General features: G+C 42.7%; 1 protein-coding gene across 1 annotated transcript in view; it reads right to left on the reverse strand.

Moving 5' to 3' along the window:
• Positions 1-12,053: 12,053 nt before the first annotated feature.
• ADAMTS12 (ADAM metallopeptidase with thrombospondin type 1 motif 12) overlaps positions 12,054-15,233 on the reverse strand; it is a 184,366-nt gene continuing 181,186 nt past the window's right edge. Inside the window, exon 24 of the mRNA XM_032205680.1 lies at positions 12,054-14,961. Within this exon, the coding sequence (XP_032061571.1) occupies positions 14,726-14,961 (236 nt within the window). The 3' untranslated portion in view covers positions 12,054-14,725. The remainder of the gene's footprint in view (positions 14,962-15,233) is intronic.

The raw sequence follows: 15,233 nt of genomic DNA on the forward strand, positions 1-15,233 counted from the left end.
CCTCAAATCTTTAATGTCTCTTTCCCCTAGCCTTGCTGTGTCAGACTGGCCCAGCAGCTGCACAAAAATTATGGATAGTCACAGCAGTACCACTTCATTTTTCGTGGCCCAATTCAGCAATGCACTGCAGAGGGGTGGTGTTACCTCTGCTAACACTGAAAGCAGGATCAGGCCTCTTCAGGATCAAGGGACACTTGCTGAAGAGGTCTTTGCCACCCAGCCTGCTCTGTGTCAGCCCACTGTGCAGCTCTGCATGACCTGCTCCTCCGGATTGCTTTGGCGCTGTCTCAGGGTCTGCAGGAGAGTGCAATCTTGCAAGGGCTGGACTGTTTGACCCAGTTGACACAGGGAACTCAAGTTGCCCAGAGAAGTGCTGCTTCAAAAGCTGCAAATGGAAAAAAAAGAAAAAAAATCAATCATTCCTTCTCTTTGGTCAACCTTGGCTTATGGTATTTCAAGTCCATTATTGATTCTGTACTCAAAACATCACCAGTGCTTTTAAACTGTTATTATCTGTAGAGGGTCCTCAGTTCCTCAGAAGACAATGGTCTTCATAAACTCGTCATCGTCACAGATGACGATGTCTGTAAAAAAAACAGAGTAAGAAAATCTTACTTGCTGTTTACTTTTGTCCCATAGCTCATCAGCATGGGGCTTCAGATCTGGCACAGTCCCAAGGCAGGCAGTTTTCATCATCTATCATGATCAAGTGTAATTCCAGAGGGAGATGAATGGATGCTGAGGCTTTGCAGTCCATTTTGGGGTTACTGCTGCAGATAATCCTGTGCAGTGGTATCTGGAAGGTCTCTCTGAGCCCCTGTTGGTTTGAGCACTGCTCACTTCTCCCCAGTCATTTATTAGCTATTCTTTTTCTCCTTTCTCTGTTCTGTTCTGCAAAAACAGCTTTAGAAGTTGGGTGAGCAACAAAAATGTTACTTCTAGTGTTGGAGTGCACAGGAAGATCTACATTATACACTTGAAAAGGCAAAAGCCTGATAGCTAGCAATTTACTTTTTCCTTACACAGGCTGAGAAATCACTTCAAAAAGTTTTCAGTTATCACGGTGGAGGTTGTCCGTTCCCAGCTATTGTTGGATTTCTGTACTGTTACAAAAACTACATTTACACTTGACAAGAATCATTGCTGCTCAAGAAAAAGAACGAGCTGGTGGAGGAGAGGCATTGTACAGAAGGGCAGCATCACAACCTCAGCAAGGTAACATGTAACAGCAGCACACAAGAATTTCATAAAATCAATGAAGAACTGCCACCCAATAACTTTCATCCTTAGATAAAACTCAGTGCAAGACAAGCTGATTTTTCTTTATCTGGGCTGCAAACATTTGGCTCCCAGTTATACTTTTGTAAGTCCAGAGCATGAAGACTGAGGAAAATTTCCTCAAGAAATAAAAGACATTATTTGTTTCAGTTACCAACACTGTAATGGGCTGATTTTTCTAATTATGTTTCTAGTCCATACTGGGTTTCGATACCCGTTCTGCATTGGGTTGCAAACTTAAGTACTGTCAGGAGAGACTTTTTTGTGAGCACTAAAACTAAAACTAAACATCTAAACATCTAAAACTACCCCAGGCAAATCTTTTGCGTTAACCTACCTGAATACCAGCAGGTGGGTACCTGCTGTCTATCTCAAGTTTATCAGCTTTAGGAGGGCTTTTAACACTGTCTTCCGTAACTTCTTCATTGACAAGTCAGTGGAGTATGGACTAGGTAGGTGGAGGTAAGGTGAGCTGAACTGAAAAGTGGCTGAAATTCCAGGTTTAACAGGTTAACAGGTTGTGATCAGCAGCATGCAGTCCAGCTGGAAGCCAGTGACTAGCGGTGTACCATGATGTTGAATCTGGGGCCAGACCTGTTTCACATTTTCATTAATAACCTGGACAAGGGAATAGAGTGCAGCACCAGCAGATTTGTACTGGGAGGAATAGCTGTAACAGCATTTTCTTTCCTCACTGTGGGAATGGTTGAACACTGGAAGAAGTTGCCTAAAGAGGTTGGGGAGTCTCCATCCAATAAAGGAAATACATATTAAAAACAAAACAAAACAAAAATGAAACAACAACAACAACAAAAAAACCCACACATAACTCTGGTCAACATGAGCAGGGAGATTGGGTTAGGCAATCTCCAGAGGTGCCTTCTAACCTCATCTATTCTGTGATTCCATGAATTCCCATAAAGTGATCAGGTAGAGATCACACACACAGCTTCAGATGTAATAGAAACATAACAACAATCAGAAGATGGCTAGAAGAGTTGAGCTGGAAACTGAAAAGGATGCACACACGAACATCTGTGGGAGTGAAAAGAACCCTGCATTGTTATCAGAGCAGTTTTCAAACTGGGAATTTACAGTCACACAAATCTCATCCAAGAGATGAGGGCTTAGCTGGACACATGAAGCTTCAAAGTTATCGCAAGCTTTGCAAAATATTTTTGTGAACGTGGACTGAATTTCTGTAAATAAACACACAAAGCAATTAGGTTTTTGTCCCTGGTTTCAAAAACAGGACAAGGACAAAGTTCTGTAAATGAAAATCCTCATGAATTGCTGCTCAGTTTTATTCAGAAAAAAAGAAAGTAAATACTGCTGTTTTCCAAGTAGCAAGACTTGCTATTTGGGTAGAAATCATGTTGAACCTATCATTTTAGGACTCTTCAGATCTCATACTGCGTTTTCATATGAATCATGATTTGAAGTTGCATATGTTAATAAATAACATACAGTACCATATAACAGGTAGAATATAAAGGTTATTTAACAATGAACAATGATAACTAACTATACCTCATCAGTCACCATGCAGTATTCCTCAAACCTTCATAGGGGGAAGTACAGTCACAGAAAGGAAATTAGACAGGACACTGTAGTTAACATTGCCATATCAGAATCAATTTAAATGTTATTTCTCAGTTGTTGCTAGGACCACACGTGGGGTCAAACAAATGCAAACAGCACGTCAAGTTTTTGACAGCTTGTCAGCTTTCCATCAAGAACCACAACACTGTCAACACGTCACTTTTAAAGGAAAATGTTAGCTATGACAAAATACAATCTTGTCATCAGGAAAATATTCACTTTGTGTAGTAAAGCATCATTTATCCTAAAATTAAAAATTAATAATAATAATTCTGAGCTTCTCACAAGAGCTGAACAAAGTATCTTCAGCTGTGGTGGTTTTACACTGCTGGGCAGCTGAACTCTACAACAACTCCCTCACTCCCCCTCCTTGAAGTAAAAGGGGAAGAAAATAGTGATGGAAAGGGCTCAAGGATTGAGATAAGGACAGGGAGATCACTCAACCATTATCATCCTTGGCACAACAGACTCAGTGTAGGGAGTTTAATACAGCCTGTTAGTAATAGGCAATAAATTGTAACAGTGAGAAACTAGAAGCAAACTAAAACCACCTCCCCTACCCCCACCCCACCCTCCACCCTCTTCCACCTCCTCCCCCTGAGTGGGACAGAGGAATGGGCAGTAGTGGCTGCGGTCAGTCCCTGATGCTTCATTTCCTCTGGCTTCCTACAGGCAGCAGCTCTTCAAGCACTGCTCCCACACAGCTCCCTCCCACGGGGTCCATCCCTCAGGAGCAAACTGCTCCAGCATGGGTCCCCCACAGGTGGGTGGCAGCTCCGCCCAGACCCCCTGCTCCTGCGTGGGCTCCTCTCCACGGGCTGCAGCTCCAGCCTGGGGCCTGCTCCTGCGGGGGCTCTCCATGGGCCGCAGCCTCCTCCAGGCCACATCCACCTGCTCCACCGGGGGCTCCTCCACCCATGGGGGGGATGCAGCGTGGAGATCTGCTCCATGTGGGACCCATGGGCTGCAGGGGGACAGCCTGCTCCACCAGGGGCCTCTCCACAGGCCACAGGGGAACTGCTGCTGCATGCCTGGAGCACCTCCTGCCCTCCTGCTGCACTCACCTGGGGTTGTGCAGGGCTGCTTCTCACTCCTCACCGTACCAGCTGCTGTTCTGCAGCAGTTTTTGTTGTTGTTGTTGTTTGTTTTCCCTTTCTTCAATCTCTCCCAGAGGCCCAACCAGCATTGCTCCCTGGTTTGACTCTGGCCAGCCATAGGTTCTCTTTTGGAGCAGCTGGAGCTGGCTCTCGTCTGACATGGGGCAGCTGCTGGGCTCTGCTCACAGAGGCCAGCCATACAGCTCCCCCACTACCAAAACCTTGCCATGTAAACCCAATACAGCAAAGTCACTTTTTATCCATTAAAAACGCCTGACCAGTTCCAGTCCTGAACCGTCTAGAGATTCAGAATCCAGTTACTATTTTATAGGCTAGAAGTCATTGACAATTGAAGTAATATCTGATATTTCATATAGAAGGAGGCATTTTCAATCATAAAATGGGTAACCAGAGAGCGAACTCAGATCACCGCAGATAAGCATTCCCAAGCTGCAAATTCAAAAGCAAATTACTTCTCCTTCACAAACGTATACAGTGGTGTCACAGGGGGAAAGTGCTAAGAAAATGAAATTTCTTCTCGTATAAAAATATCATACATTTTTACTTCATTTTATCTGTAACTAGTAACTCCTACTGATTTGAAGTCATCTGTGGATGTTCTGCCTAACTACAGGCCTATGGCTGTACTTTTGGGATCAGGATGATCACTGCTCAGCACCATACAGGCAAGTAGACCCAAAGTGGACCTGGATTTGTAACAAGGTCACAGCCACCTGCCTTCTCTCACAAATTTCCAGCACTTCAAGTTGCCCTCTTCTTTCACCTCCAAACTGGCAGTAGCTGGACCTGCTCATAAAACAACATACCTGCACTTCTAAGCTGTTACTGAAGCTAAACTGGTCTCCCGTGCTCAAAAGCAGCTCTGCTTCTGGTTTCATCTACAGACAATTACAGACAATACTACTGAATTACTTGTTCACAGGTGCCTGAGGCAGGTGAGGACAACCAGCACCCTTGAAGCCTCCCCCCTCAACCTTATTTGACTCTGCAGGAGCCATGGCCAACTAATGGCCCCAAGGATAGTCCAGGAAGGCTTTAGTTTAATCTGTTTGTGCTCCACGGTAGCAGACAGGGGTTGAGATTCACTTTGATTTTTCAAACACAAACCTGGAGCACAGCATTTCCCATAGTAGGCTCCCCTGCTGATCAAATCCTCAGGCACATTGAAATATGGAGAAGATGGGAAAACATAGACTTTTCAACTGCTTAATAACAAAGCCTCTATGACTCTCTTATTTTTTTTTCTTATTTCAGAGGACAGCTTGCCAGCTGACCCAAAGATGCCTCCATAGTTATGTTAACAGAAAGCTGAGATCAAAGACATTTCAAAGCTCTTTTCAGTGATATTTGGCGTGTGCCTTGAGATTAAAACTTCAGTAAGACAGAGGTTAGTGCTGTGGTTTTTAGTAGCTTGTTTCTTATCAAAACAACATGACCGTAGCCTCCCTCGAACAGACAAGAGGCTTGGTTGGACTGAACAAAATATATCTGTGAAAAACTTCATTTTTTCCCATCCAAAATTTTGACTGTATAAACTACTACTATGTTAAAAACAAGCCCATGCAGAACTGGTTATAAAAGGAACATACATGAGAAACATCAACCTCACACTTCCATTCCTGTAGATATTTTTGCCATTAAATATCTTTATTGTTGAGCTGGAAGAGAACAAAAAATGAGTGCTGGGTGAGACAGTAAAAGGATGATTGGTTAGGCAGGGTGAACTGGGTCACTTGCTAAAGTCAATGGAATTTAAAGATCTGCTTTCATAAAGCAAGCAAAACAAAAAGCAAAGAAGTCAAGTCCTATAGAAGAGGTGGGCTGTATGCTGAAGTTCATGACTTTGGAAAATAGCAGCAGACTAATGACAAACTACCAGCTGTGTTTATGCTATTTACCCTAATGCTACAGCTTTAAGAAGTACAATTTGCCCCTGAAAAAATGGTAAAAGTAATACCAATGCTGTGTGGACTGACAAGATCAAATTTTCAATTCTGTAGCAAGTTTGTGTCTGCACCTCAAAGTGGATTTTTGAGGGTTCAAAAACAGAACAGAAAAATTGATGTCCATGAAATATCCATGGCATAACTGGAAAAACTCAGCATATTTATTTCATTTCACAGAAGATTTGACCAAAGTTTGCAAGCACCTCTCTGTGGAAGAGATTTCTAACGGAGGCTGTACATATTTTTGGCACAGAAATAATAGCACACAGTCCAGAGGTTGAAAGCATAACGTACAAAAATTTTCAGCTGGGAAAAGGCTTGAGCCCGTGCAATAATGGAACATGAGGTTAATCTGGACTTTCAGTCATCCTAGCAGCCCAACTCAGAAGCAAACAAGATGCCTTGATTTCACTGGACACAACCCCAGGGTAGCTCAAATTAAGAACATACTTTTCCCTTGATTGGAACAAACACTCTTAAGGACACAATAGTCCTCTAATCAGCAACCTTAATTCACTCATCCACGGATAAAAAATGTATAATTACTCAAAAATGTAAAGGAGCCCAATAAATAAAGGTGATGAAATAGGAGAAGGAAGCCAGCTCCCTGTTAGTTCTTGTCTGCAGCAGATTTTGTGCTCCATATACGGCATATTTTCATCTTAGCAGACAACTCCCAGATGAGAGGGAGCAGTGGCACTGACTGTTGCAGAGGATACACAATGTTCTTTCCTCAAAGACTTATTTTATTGTTTCCCCTATAAAGTTCCTCAGACTCAAGCACATGACGGGGCTGTGTTTGTTGAAACAATGGGAGTCAGTCAGACATACTCCATAAATCTGTTTGGGGACTACTGATTATTAACTTACTGGGGCAATTCAGCACAAACTTGCTTTGGCTGTCAGCTAGTAAAACACACCCAGTGAAAACAACAACTCTCAACTTTGTGCTCAGTACATTTCCTGTATAAAATCTGTATAATTCGTTTGACAACCAGAAAATGAATGGCATCTCTAAGTGACTGTTTCTTTCTCAGGTGACTGATTACTTAAAATAGAAATCACCTGCAGTCAAGATGAAACTAAGATTTTTCCCTGTGCACCAGAGAGGAGATGCTCCTTACTCTCAGCTGACAGACCTAAATATCACATCACACTGTCCATCTCTCAGTGCTACTATAATTATAACTAAAAAAAAAAAATAAAACAGTGAAAAACTTCTGAGAGGAAAGACTGGAAGGACACCACTTCAGCATCCTGCACAGAAAGACATGGCACTCATGCCAAGTCACAGTCAGGTACACGATCAAAACACAAGCTCCAGGCAAGGTTGCTGCTGGATGAGCCACCTAATACAGTTTACAGTTGGACTTGGAGGAGCCAGGAGTTGGACTTGATGTCTAATTTGTGAGTCCATCCAACTCAGGATATTCTAATACAGTTTCTGCCTTGTAAACAGTGCCTGCCCACATACCCCAACAAACATTTAATTTCAGCAATATCAAAATTAGCAGTTTTGATGTCTTCCATGACTTCACACTGAACCTAACTTAACACTCCAATACTCCCTTTTTCAATGACTAAGCTTTTTAGCAAAGCTGGTTCCTGTTTCTGTTGTTAAAACTTCTCACTTACACAGACAAAACCATTCTGCACCTAGGGCATGGACTATTGCCTATAGCTGATGGAAAACTTCACCACTGACCTTGGTTGTGTTTCTACAGATTCACACCTACTAGGGTCTTGGACATGGCAGTCACGACAGCAGGATAAAAGCTCCCAGCACAAAGCTTCCTTTGTGTTACAACATCAGCCAGTGAACAAGGAGACATGGGTTGCTTAAAGGATTTGTTGAGCTCAGTGAAGAACACGTTGTGTGTTCCCTACCTATCTTGTTGCCCTTTTGAATACGGAGCAGTGAAAGCCACATTTCCCATTTGGAGGTTGACTGCAGGTCAGACAGATTGGGGTTGAGTCAGAGTGGGTGCTGAAGACACAAATGAGCAGAAGCCCCAGCATCCTTGCAGGGGTTTCACGCCAGCCCTGCCTGCTCCCAGCAGGCTCCCCTACAAATGAGGGTTCCCTCATCAGTCAGACCACGTGTCCCCTGTGGGAAGGGAGCATGAGCCAGCAGGAAGCTTTGCTAAAAATCTAGTTAGTTCAACTTGTGACTGCATTAATTACCAAGACCCATTTCTGCTCCCATTAACTCCAGCAGGGTCTGGCTGTGGCAACATCCACTCTGTCTCTTTGCCTAAATGCATGCTTGGAAGACAAGCGTGGTAAGAAATTAAGTGATCCTGGAGTAACAGGAACTGTCAGCTGTAACTTGCTAACAAGGGGACATCCATTGTTGGCAAAATCCCAGCTCATGCTAGAACCTGAGGACGCTCCTGCCTTCCTGTCAGCTAAGATGCAAAAACTTTCATTTTACACAGCGATGAAGCTGAGATCAGCTGAGCTCACCATCAGATGGGCAGTAGGAGTAAAGTTGGTCCCATTTCCTCTAAGTCCATGGCCATTGCATGCAGGGTCTGGCACAGCCTCTTTTAGCTTGGGGCAGAATCTTGCTGGCTTTTCAGTGTGTTAGTTATTCCAGTGGTGTGTTTGACTAGCAGGACCAGGCCCATCCCCAGTGAAGTCTAGGAGGACTAGGGATAGAAACACATTGAAATGAATTTGCAGTTTTCCCCTGGAGAAAAACATCATTCAATTAGCATTCAGATAGTAGGACTTGCAGCAAAGGACAGTAATTTTATAAGCCGGCATTATTTGTTATGGGTATGATTCAGGCTGCCATATATTATAACATGACAAGGTATTTTTACTTCCAGAACCAAGCAACCAAACAATACCCTTCGAAGTGAACCCAGAGGATAAGAGGTAATTTAATCTCAAGCTTCATTAGTTCAGCTATTGTATGAAACAGATAACAGATGCAGGAGAATAGACAGAAAACATAGTGTTTCCATGCCTGCCATCTGTGTGACACTTATGTGTGCTTGGGAGCTTGAAAATTCACCGCAGTCCCATTCACAGACTGTCCTTGTGGGTTTGTAACGAAGCTTTCCCTCTCTGGTATTCACGAGAGTAATCGGCTTCCCTCATACTGGAGTCTTCCTTATGGTGGTTTCCCATTAATACCATGTTTGCCACCATTCCAGCACACCAGCATTCCCAGTGGGAATCTCTTCTAACACCAGCACTATGGTAAACAGCAATGCCCTTTCCCCAGGGGGCTGGCAAGCAGGAACACAGATATGGCATTGCAGGAAGGCAGCACTGGGTGCCTGCTCACAACCCAAGGACCGCTGCAGTAAAACCATGCACTGCCTTGAAATGTTCATATGCACAGTGACCTTGATTTGCCTGGGACCCCCCTCTCACTTGCAATGAATTGGCTTGACCCCACATGCAGCCTTTTCTTGTTTCTGACTTTCCCTCAGCCTCTCCACACACAGCATGTTCTCTTTTTGCTAGCTGATAGCATTTACTTAAATCCAAGGCAACACTTAAAATCCAAGTTTCATCCCTTTTTTTCATTTATTGAGACTTCATGCAAAACAAAAGGGAATTTGGAGTTTCTTTTCTGCATTTACAGCATAGTAAGAGCTGACACGTGCCACATGTACATTAATTGTGTTCCAGGGGTTCATCACAGGAGGATGGGAAGGGATGGCATTGCAGCCTCACCATATCCAGCTCCAGACCCAGCAGCACTCATGAGATGGCTTGAACTCTTCCAAACGCTGCAGTTGGGACCCAGCAGTCCAGAGGAAAAGCATATCCAGCACTCTGCTTGCACGTAAAATCTCTTACCCATAGGAAAGTCTTAAACAGGCTTCCTTCATTTGTTTAAAATTAACCATGCTCTATTTACAGCACCTTTCTGCACAACCTGTTGATATGCTGGGATTGCTCCCAGACCCCATGGCTCCCTAGAAGATCTTAGTAATTGTCCTTTTGGGTCCACTTGTCTGTCACACCTATCCCAATGGCCACACATGAAAGCCATGCATTATGACTGTATATGGTAATTTCCTTCTTTCCCAGGTGATTTAAGCAATAGTGTTTTGCTGCAAAAATCTCCAAGGGTAGGAGACATATGAGCTGGGCTCACCCATTTGTCTTTTTGGTACCGTAGTTACTGCTTTAAACTTTTCGTATTTCTTGTCAGAGTTTAACCTACCACTTGCCTGGCTGCCCAGATATTACCTTCACCTGAGTGGTATTTTCAGAAGTAATTCATTGTTCAGGTTCACTTTTAAAGGGAGGCCAGTGGGTGAAGAGGACATATAATGGGCTTTTAAAGCCCTGTCCGTCACCATTATCACCTGTGGGATGAGTGTTCACGAACCATGTACTCGTCCACAAAGGACTCCATGCAAGAGCCACAATATCAATAACGTACGTCAACGCTGACACACTGTTCAAAAAGCAAACAACTGAGCACAAAAAAACTGTTATTTTTTCAGGGACAGTGTGTACATCTGTTTTCAAAGACCACATAACAGCTCTGAGGTAGGAAAAGCAGGTCCGCTTCAGAGCTGTCACCTTTTCCAGCAATGCCCAGAGTGATAGTTGCAAAAGTAAGTACATCTGTATTTTTACTGTGACTAAGCCAAAAGGCTGAATTTGCAAGGATTATAGCTCTGAAGTTCTAGATACACCTGATAGTAATGACTTCCAAAGAGGACATTACAAGACTTCAGATGCTATGATTACTCTATGTTAGCATGGTTTCAGGCTGAATTAATTACTTGTTTAGACACTGTTTTATTCTCCCACTATTCAGTTTTGTTTTGCTAGCCTGAAGACACCAATAATTGAGTTGCACAAATTAGCTTAGATTTACCTTTCATGCTTTAGCTTTATAGCCCCTAACTCTTTGTAATCAGGGGTGAACATCAACTGAGTCCCTCTCTTGTGTCGCTGAAGGAATAGTTATGGAAGTCTTACATACTTACACTTTTCTCAATACTTTTCCTTGCTTTTTATAGCCTATGGTGTTACAGAACATCACACCCAGAGCCTACCTATGTAACAAATTCCCCCTTCTCACATGTCACCCAGGCACCCCAGCTTACAGGGGTGGTTGTCCACTTTGAAGGTGGTGTAGCTATTGCTCATCCTCCTGGCTCTTACTGCTACCATCATTGTGTCTGCAGAATGGACTTGGACTGCTCTGCTAACATACCTCAGGCTTTGTTCCTGTGGGCACCCTGGAGAGATCTGTATTTGTCCATTAAGAGAAAGAAGGGATCAGTCAGTCACAGAAACATGCAATATCCTTGTGTGAGCTCCCCATGTCCTACTACCTGCAGGTGTAAGGGCTGGGGAGGCTGCAGTGCTGGCATCACTCAATGAGGCCTCACAAAGTGGAGGAACTTCAACTCATTTCTCAACCCAATTCATTCCCCCCTCTTAAATCACCTGCACAGGGCTGTTTCCCCTGGGGGCTGGAGATGCTCACCTACTTAGTGAAGCAAGAAGTCCTACAATTTCCACATGGTGTCATGAGGCTGAACCCCTGGATGAAAGGGGGAAGTTGGGTAAGCGAGCACACTTACAGTGCTCTCTACCCAAGCAGATACGCCTAACACTGATCCTTGTGCTTCTGGGTCAGGTCAAGGAACTGAGTTAGCACGATCATATTTCTGAGCAGCACAGAATCAGCAGTACTTGCAAAACTTGAGTATTGAAAGGATTTGGGGGCAAGGATGGGATGAGCACATTGCAAACAACCCCCTCAAGAAAACAAACACTTCCCACAGTTGGCATACATACATACATCTGCTGCCAGGGCACATCTGCTGGATCTCAGGATGTAAGATGTCATATATTTAATAGGAAATAACTTAGTACCATGATTTATTCTGCCACATTTTCCCTCTCCTCTTTAACGATCTCTTTTGTGTTGGAATATCAAGCATCAAAATATGTTAATGATGAGGATTCTGCTGGAATAACTAGATAGAAAGCACAGGAAGATACTGTCTTAGGGTTTTGTTGTTTTTTTCTTTTTTTTCTTTTTCATTGTAATCCCATTTTATGAATCTTCTTGCACTGGAAACAAAATACCAGAGACATCAGATGTAAGCAATGCCATTTATTGAAGCTTGAAACAAATATGTCATTGTAGTTTGCTTTTTAAAACTTGAAATATTAGAACAAGCAGTGAATGTGCCAAATACACATTTTTCCTGAACAACCTGTTGAAGCTGAAGTGTTTCAGGCTAATGTGATAATACAATGATATTATGCCTCGGCACTTAATACTCCATTCAGTTTTGAGAATAGCAACCATCTGGGTTAGGATCATAAATCCACCTTTACTTAAAAAGAGATATGTCATAAGAAAAGAACCTTGCTAATGGATGGCAGAGATGTTTGCAAATACTGTTAGCGTAGAGGAGATATTAGGCTGATGAGTGCAATGTAAAAACCTATGTAAAATACAGCAGTGGCACTGCCCTATTAAAATGGTTCGTGTTGTCACAGTCTCTTCCCTAGTTTTAAGCTGAGCAACAGTGCTGACTGTACTTCCCTGGGTAGAAAGTCCTTCATATCACTTACTCACTTTTATCCATTTCAAATGAAATAACAGCCCCCTGTAGTAAACAATGAAGCCAGGAATGGTTTTACTCCACCAGTGCTGCAAAGAGCAGTGGAAGGCACAACCTCCCAGGCACTTTTCCTCCCACCTGCACTACCTCCACTCAGTCAGCTCCCTTCTCATTAGCTCACAAGCCTGATGTCTGTTTGCTGACTTCCATTGTGCATTCCCACCAGTCTAGTCTGCTTGGCCATCAGACAACTGCCTGTACTTGGCTTTACAGGCTCTGCTTTACACAATGCAGCCTGGGGCCAAACCCTGCTTAAATGCTTTCTGAATCACAGATGGGACACCTCCACTCCTTCACATGATTCAGTTCTTCACATGATTCCTCCCACGGAATAAGAACCAATCTGCCTTCTCTTGTTCAGAGGGCCGGTAGTCATTCAGGACCTCAGAAGGACATAAGCACACTGTGATACTGAAAAAGCAGTATGTCTGGCATTGGCCAGCAACACCACAGATATGTATTATTTTAAGAAAATGTGCATGTAGGCTATGTACACCCATGCATGCACACGCACCACTGTAAGTCATTGCCTGCAGCTATTTATACTAGCACCATATTTGTATCAGTGGATTTTGAGTTTTATCAGCACCTATAACTGGGGTTACATTGCCATCGCAGGGGTTAGTAAATCTAACCTTACCATGCTGCATATCCTGAACTCCCAGAGACTTCAAGTGAAGAAGTGAGCCCTTAGCCAAAGGTCACAAACCTATGAAAAAGGACAATTAGACTTGTGGTCTTCATTAGGTTAATATGATATAGTCAGGCCCAAATATTTCCATTAACTTTCATAAAAGTCTGTCTAGAAATACAACTATTGATAATCATAACTCTGTAACCATAGTGACACTTCGATTCATGGCTATGTATCTCACTCTACATTGCACAAAATATGACATTTCCCTGTATTACAATCTCAAATCGTTAGGTGGCCAGGGAGTAAATACATGATTTTCAAAAGAGCACGAAGAGCCAAGGTGTCCAACTCCTACTGAATTTCAAAGGAATCTAAATGTCAGACTCTGTCCACCTCTTTTGAAAATGCCCACCCTTCCTTCAAAGGGTCCAGTCTGGCGTCCCTAAGCGTTGTTCTGCCATTTTCAATAACACACTATTCAAAACACTGTTTGGCTGGTGCTCTCCTAATGCCAGAGGTCCAGAGCTATGCAGATACTCTGGTTTTAGGTTCCTAATCCCAGATGTCATCACCTTCACTATGATCAAGGATTTGCATGGCGGGGGGGATGAAGTTTGCTGTGAGTGAGGTGATAAGAGTAATGTGGATGTGGGTTTATGCTCTACAGGAAATACTGGATTAAATGATAGAACTGTCACTGATTATCTGTGTGAATTATATATCTGCCTATTCAGGTGGTAGATGCAAACAGCTTTGCTTTCATGGTACCAATAAATGTTGCTTAAAGCATATCTGGGAACTTAACATTCCAGATTTGGTGGGTTTCTTCTTCTTTTTTTTTTATTTTTATTTTTTTTTGTTTGTTTTGTTTTTGTTTTGTTTTTACATTAGAGCAAGAAGCAGGAGAAAACTGGCCAGGACAGGCTATTTCTGAGGTATCCTTTAGATGTTGAGTCAAGTACTAAATGAAAACGTTTTCTTTTAAAAAACACATTTCAGATCAGCCTACACATCATAATCAGTTATTATAAAACTCTACTTTTGTCTTTATAACAACTGAAGTGAGCAAACAATATAGAGAAACACTGACACCTCACCTTGATTCTGAAAAAAAAAGAACAGAAAAGTGAGTGAGCACAGGGGAATGGTTGTCCCATCATCCGCCTTCACTCAGCACTCTTAAGTGGTGCTGCTGTTCCAAGAGAGTTTTGGAAAAGAGATGGAAGAAAGAGCAAGCAAAACAATCATTAAAAAACACAAAACAACCTTCTTCCAAGCTTGCCTATAGCCTCTATGCACATCTAAGTACTAGCTGCTTGCACATTGCAAATAATGTTACAAATTCTGGACTTCTACAGGTGAAAAAATGAAGCAGTACATTAGAACTGATAACCGTAAGGAATGTGTTTTCCCAGTTATGATCACAGATTTCCATGTATGTTGGACGGTTCAGAAAAAACATGAAGAAACAAAACCTGTAAACAGAAGCCCCATCCAAACGAACTACATAAAAAGCAGCTAGTGCTGAGCAGCTTGGTTGTTGTTTTCTTGGTTTTGAGGTGATTTTCTTCTAAGTTTAGTATAATTTTGTTGCTTGAGGCCTCGCTGATCCCAATATCTTGCTTTGTTACGAACTCGGGGATGACTACACGTGGAGCAGCACTGAGTCTGTATGGACGGCACCAAGCACTTGCCAATGCTTTTCAGCCTCTGGCAGAAGTGGACTGACAGTTGGTCATTGCTGCAGGGTAGGCCTATGGTGGAGAAGATGAGAAGAATTAGCTATATTTTGCTGACAAATCATCAGCACTTCCAGAATCTTAAACTGCACGTATGTTAAGGCTCATACTTAGGACAACTTTCGCTTCCTTTGTATTACTTGTCAGCTCAAGCCTCCTGAAATTTTAGGACTAATAAGTTAAAAGTTCCTATTAAACTTCACATGACCTTCTGCCTTGGAAAATACAGCACTTTTTTATTATTGTTCAGTGTGGGTTTACTTTTGCAGAAGACAGAGCTGGTTGAT

This window comes from Aythya fuligula, chromosome Z (genome assembly GCF_009819795.1).
Source record: "Aythya fuligula isolate bAytFul2 chromosome Z, bAytFul2.pri, whole genome shotgun sequence".
Classification (NCBI taxonomy): Eukaryota; Metazoa; Chordata; class Aves; order Anseriformes; family Anatidae; genus Aythya; species Aythya fuligula.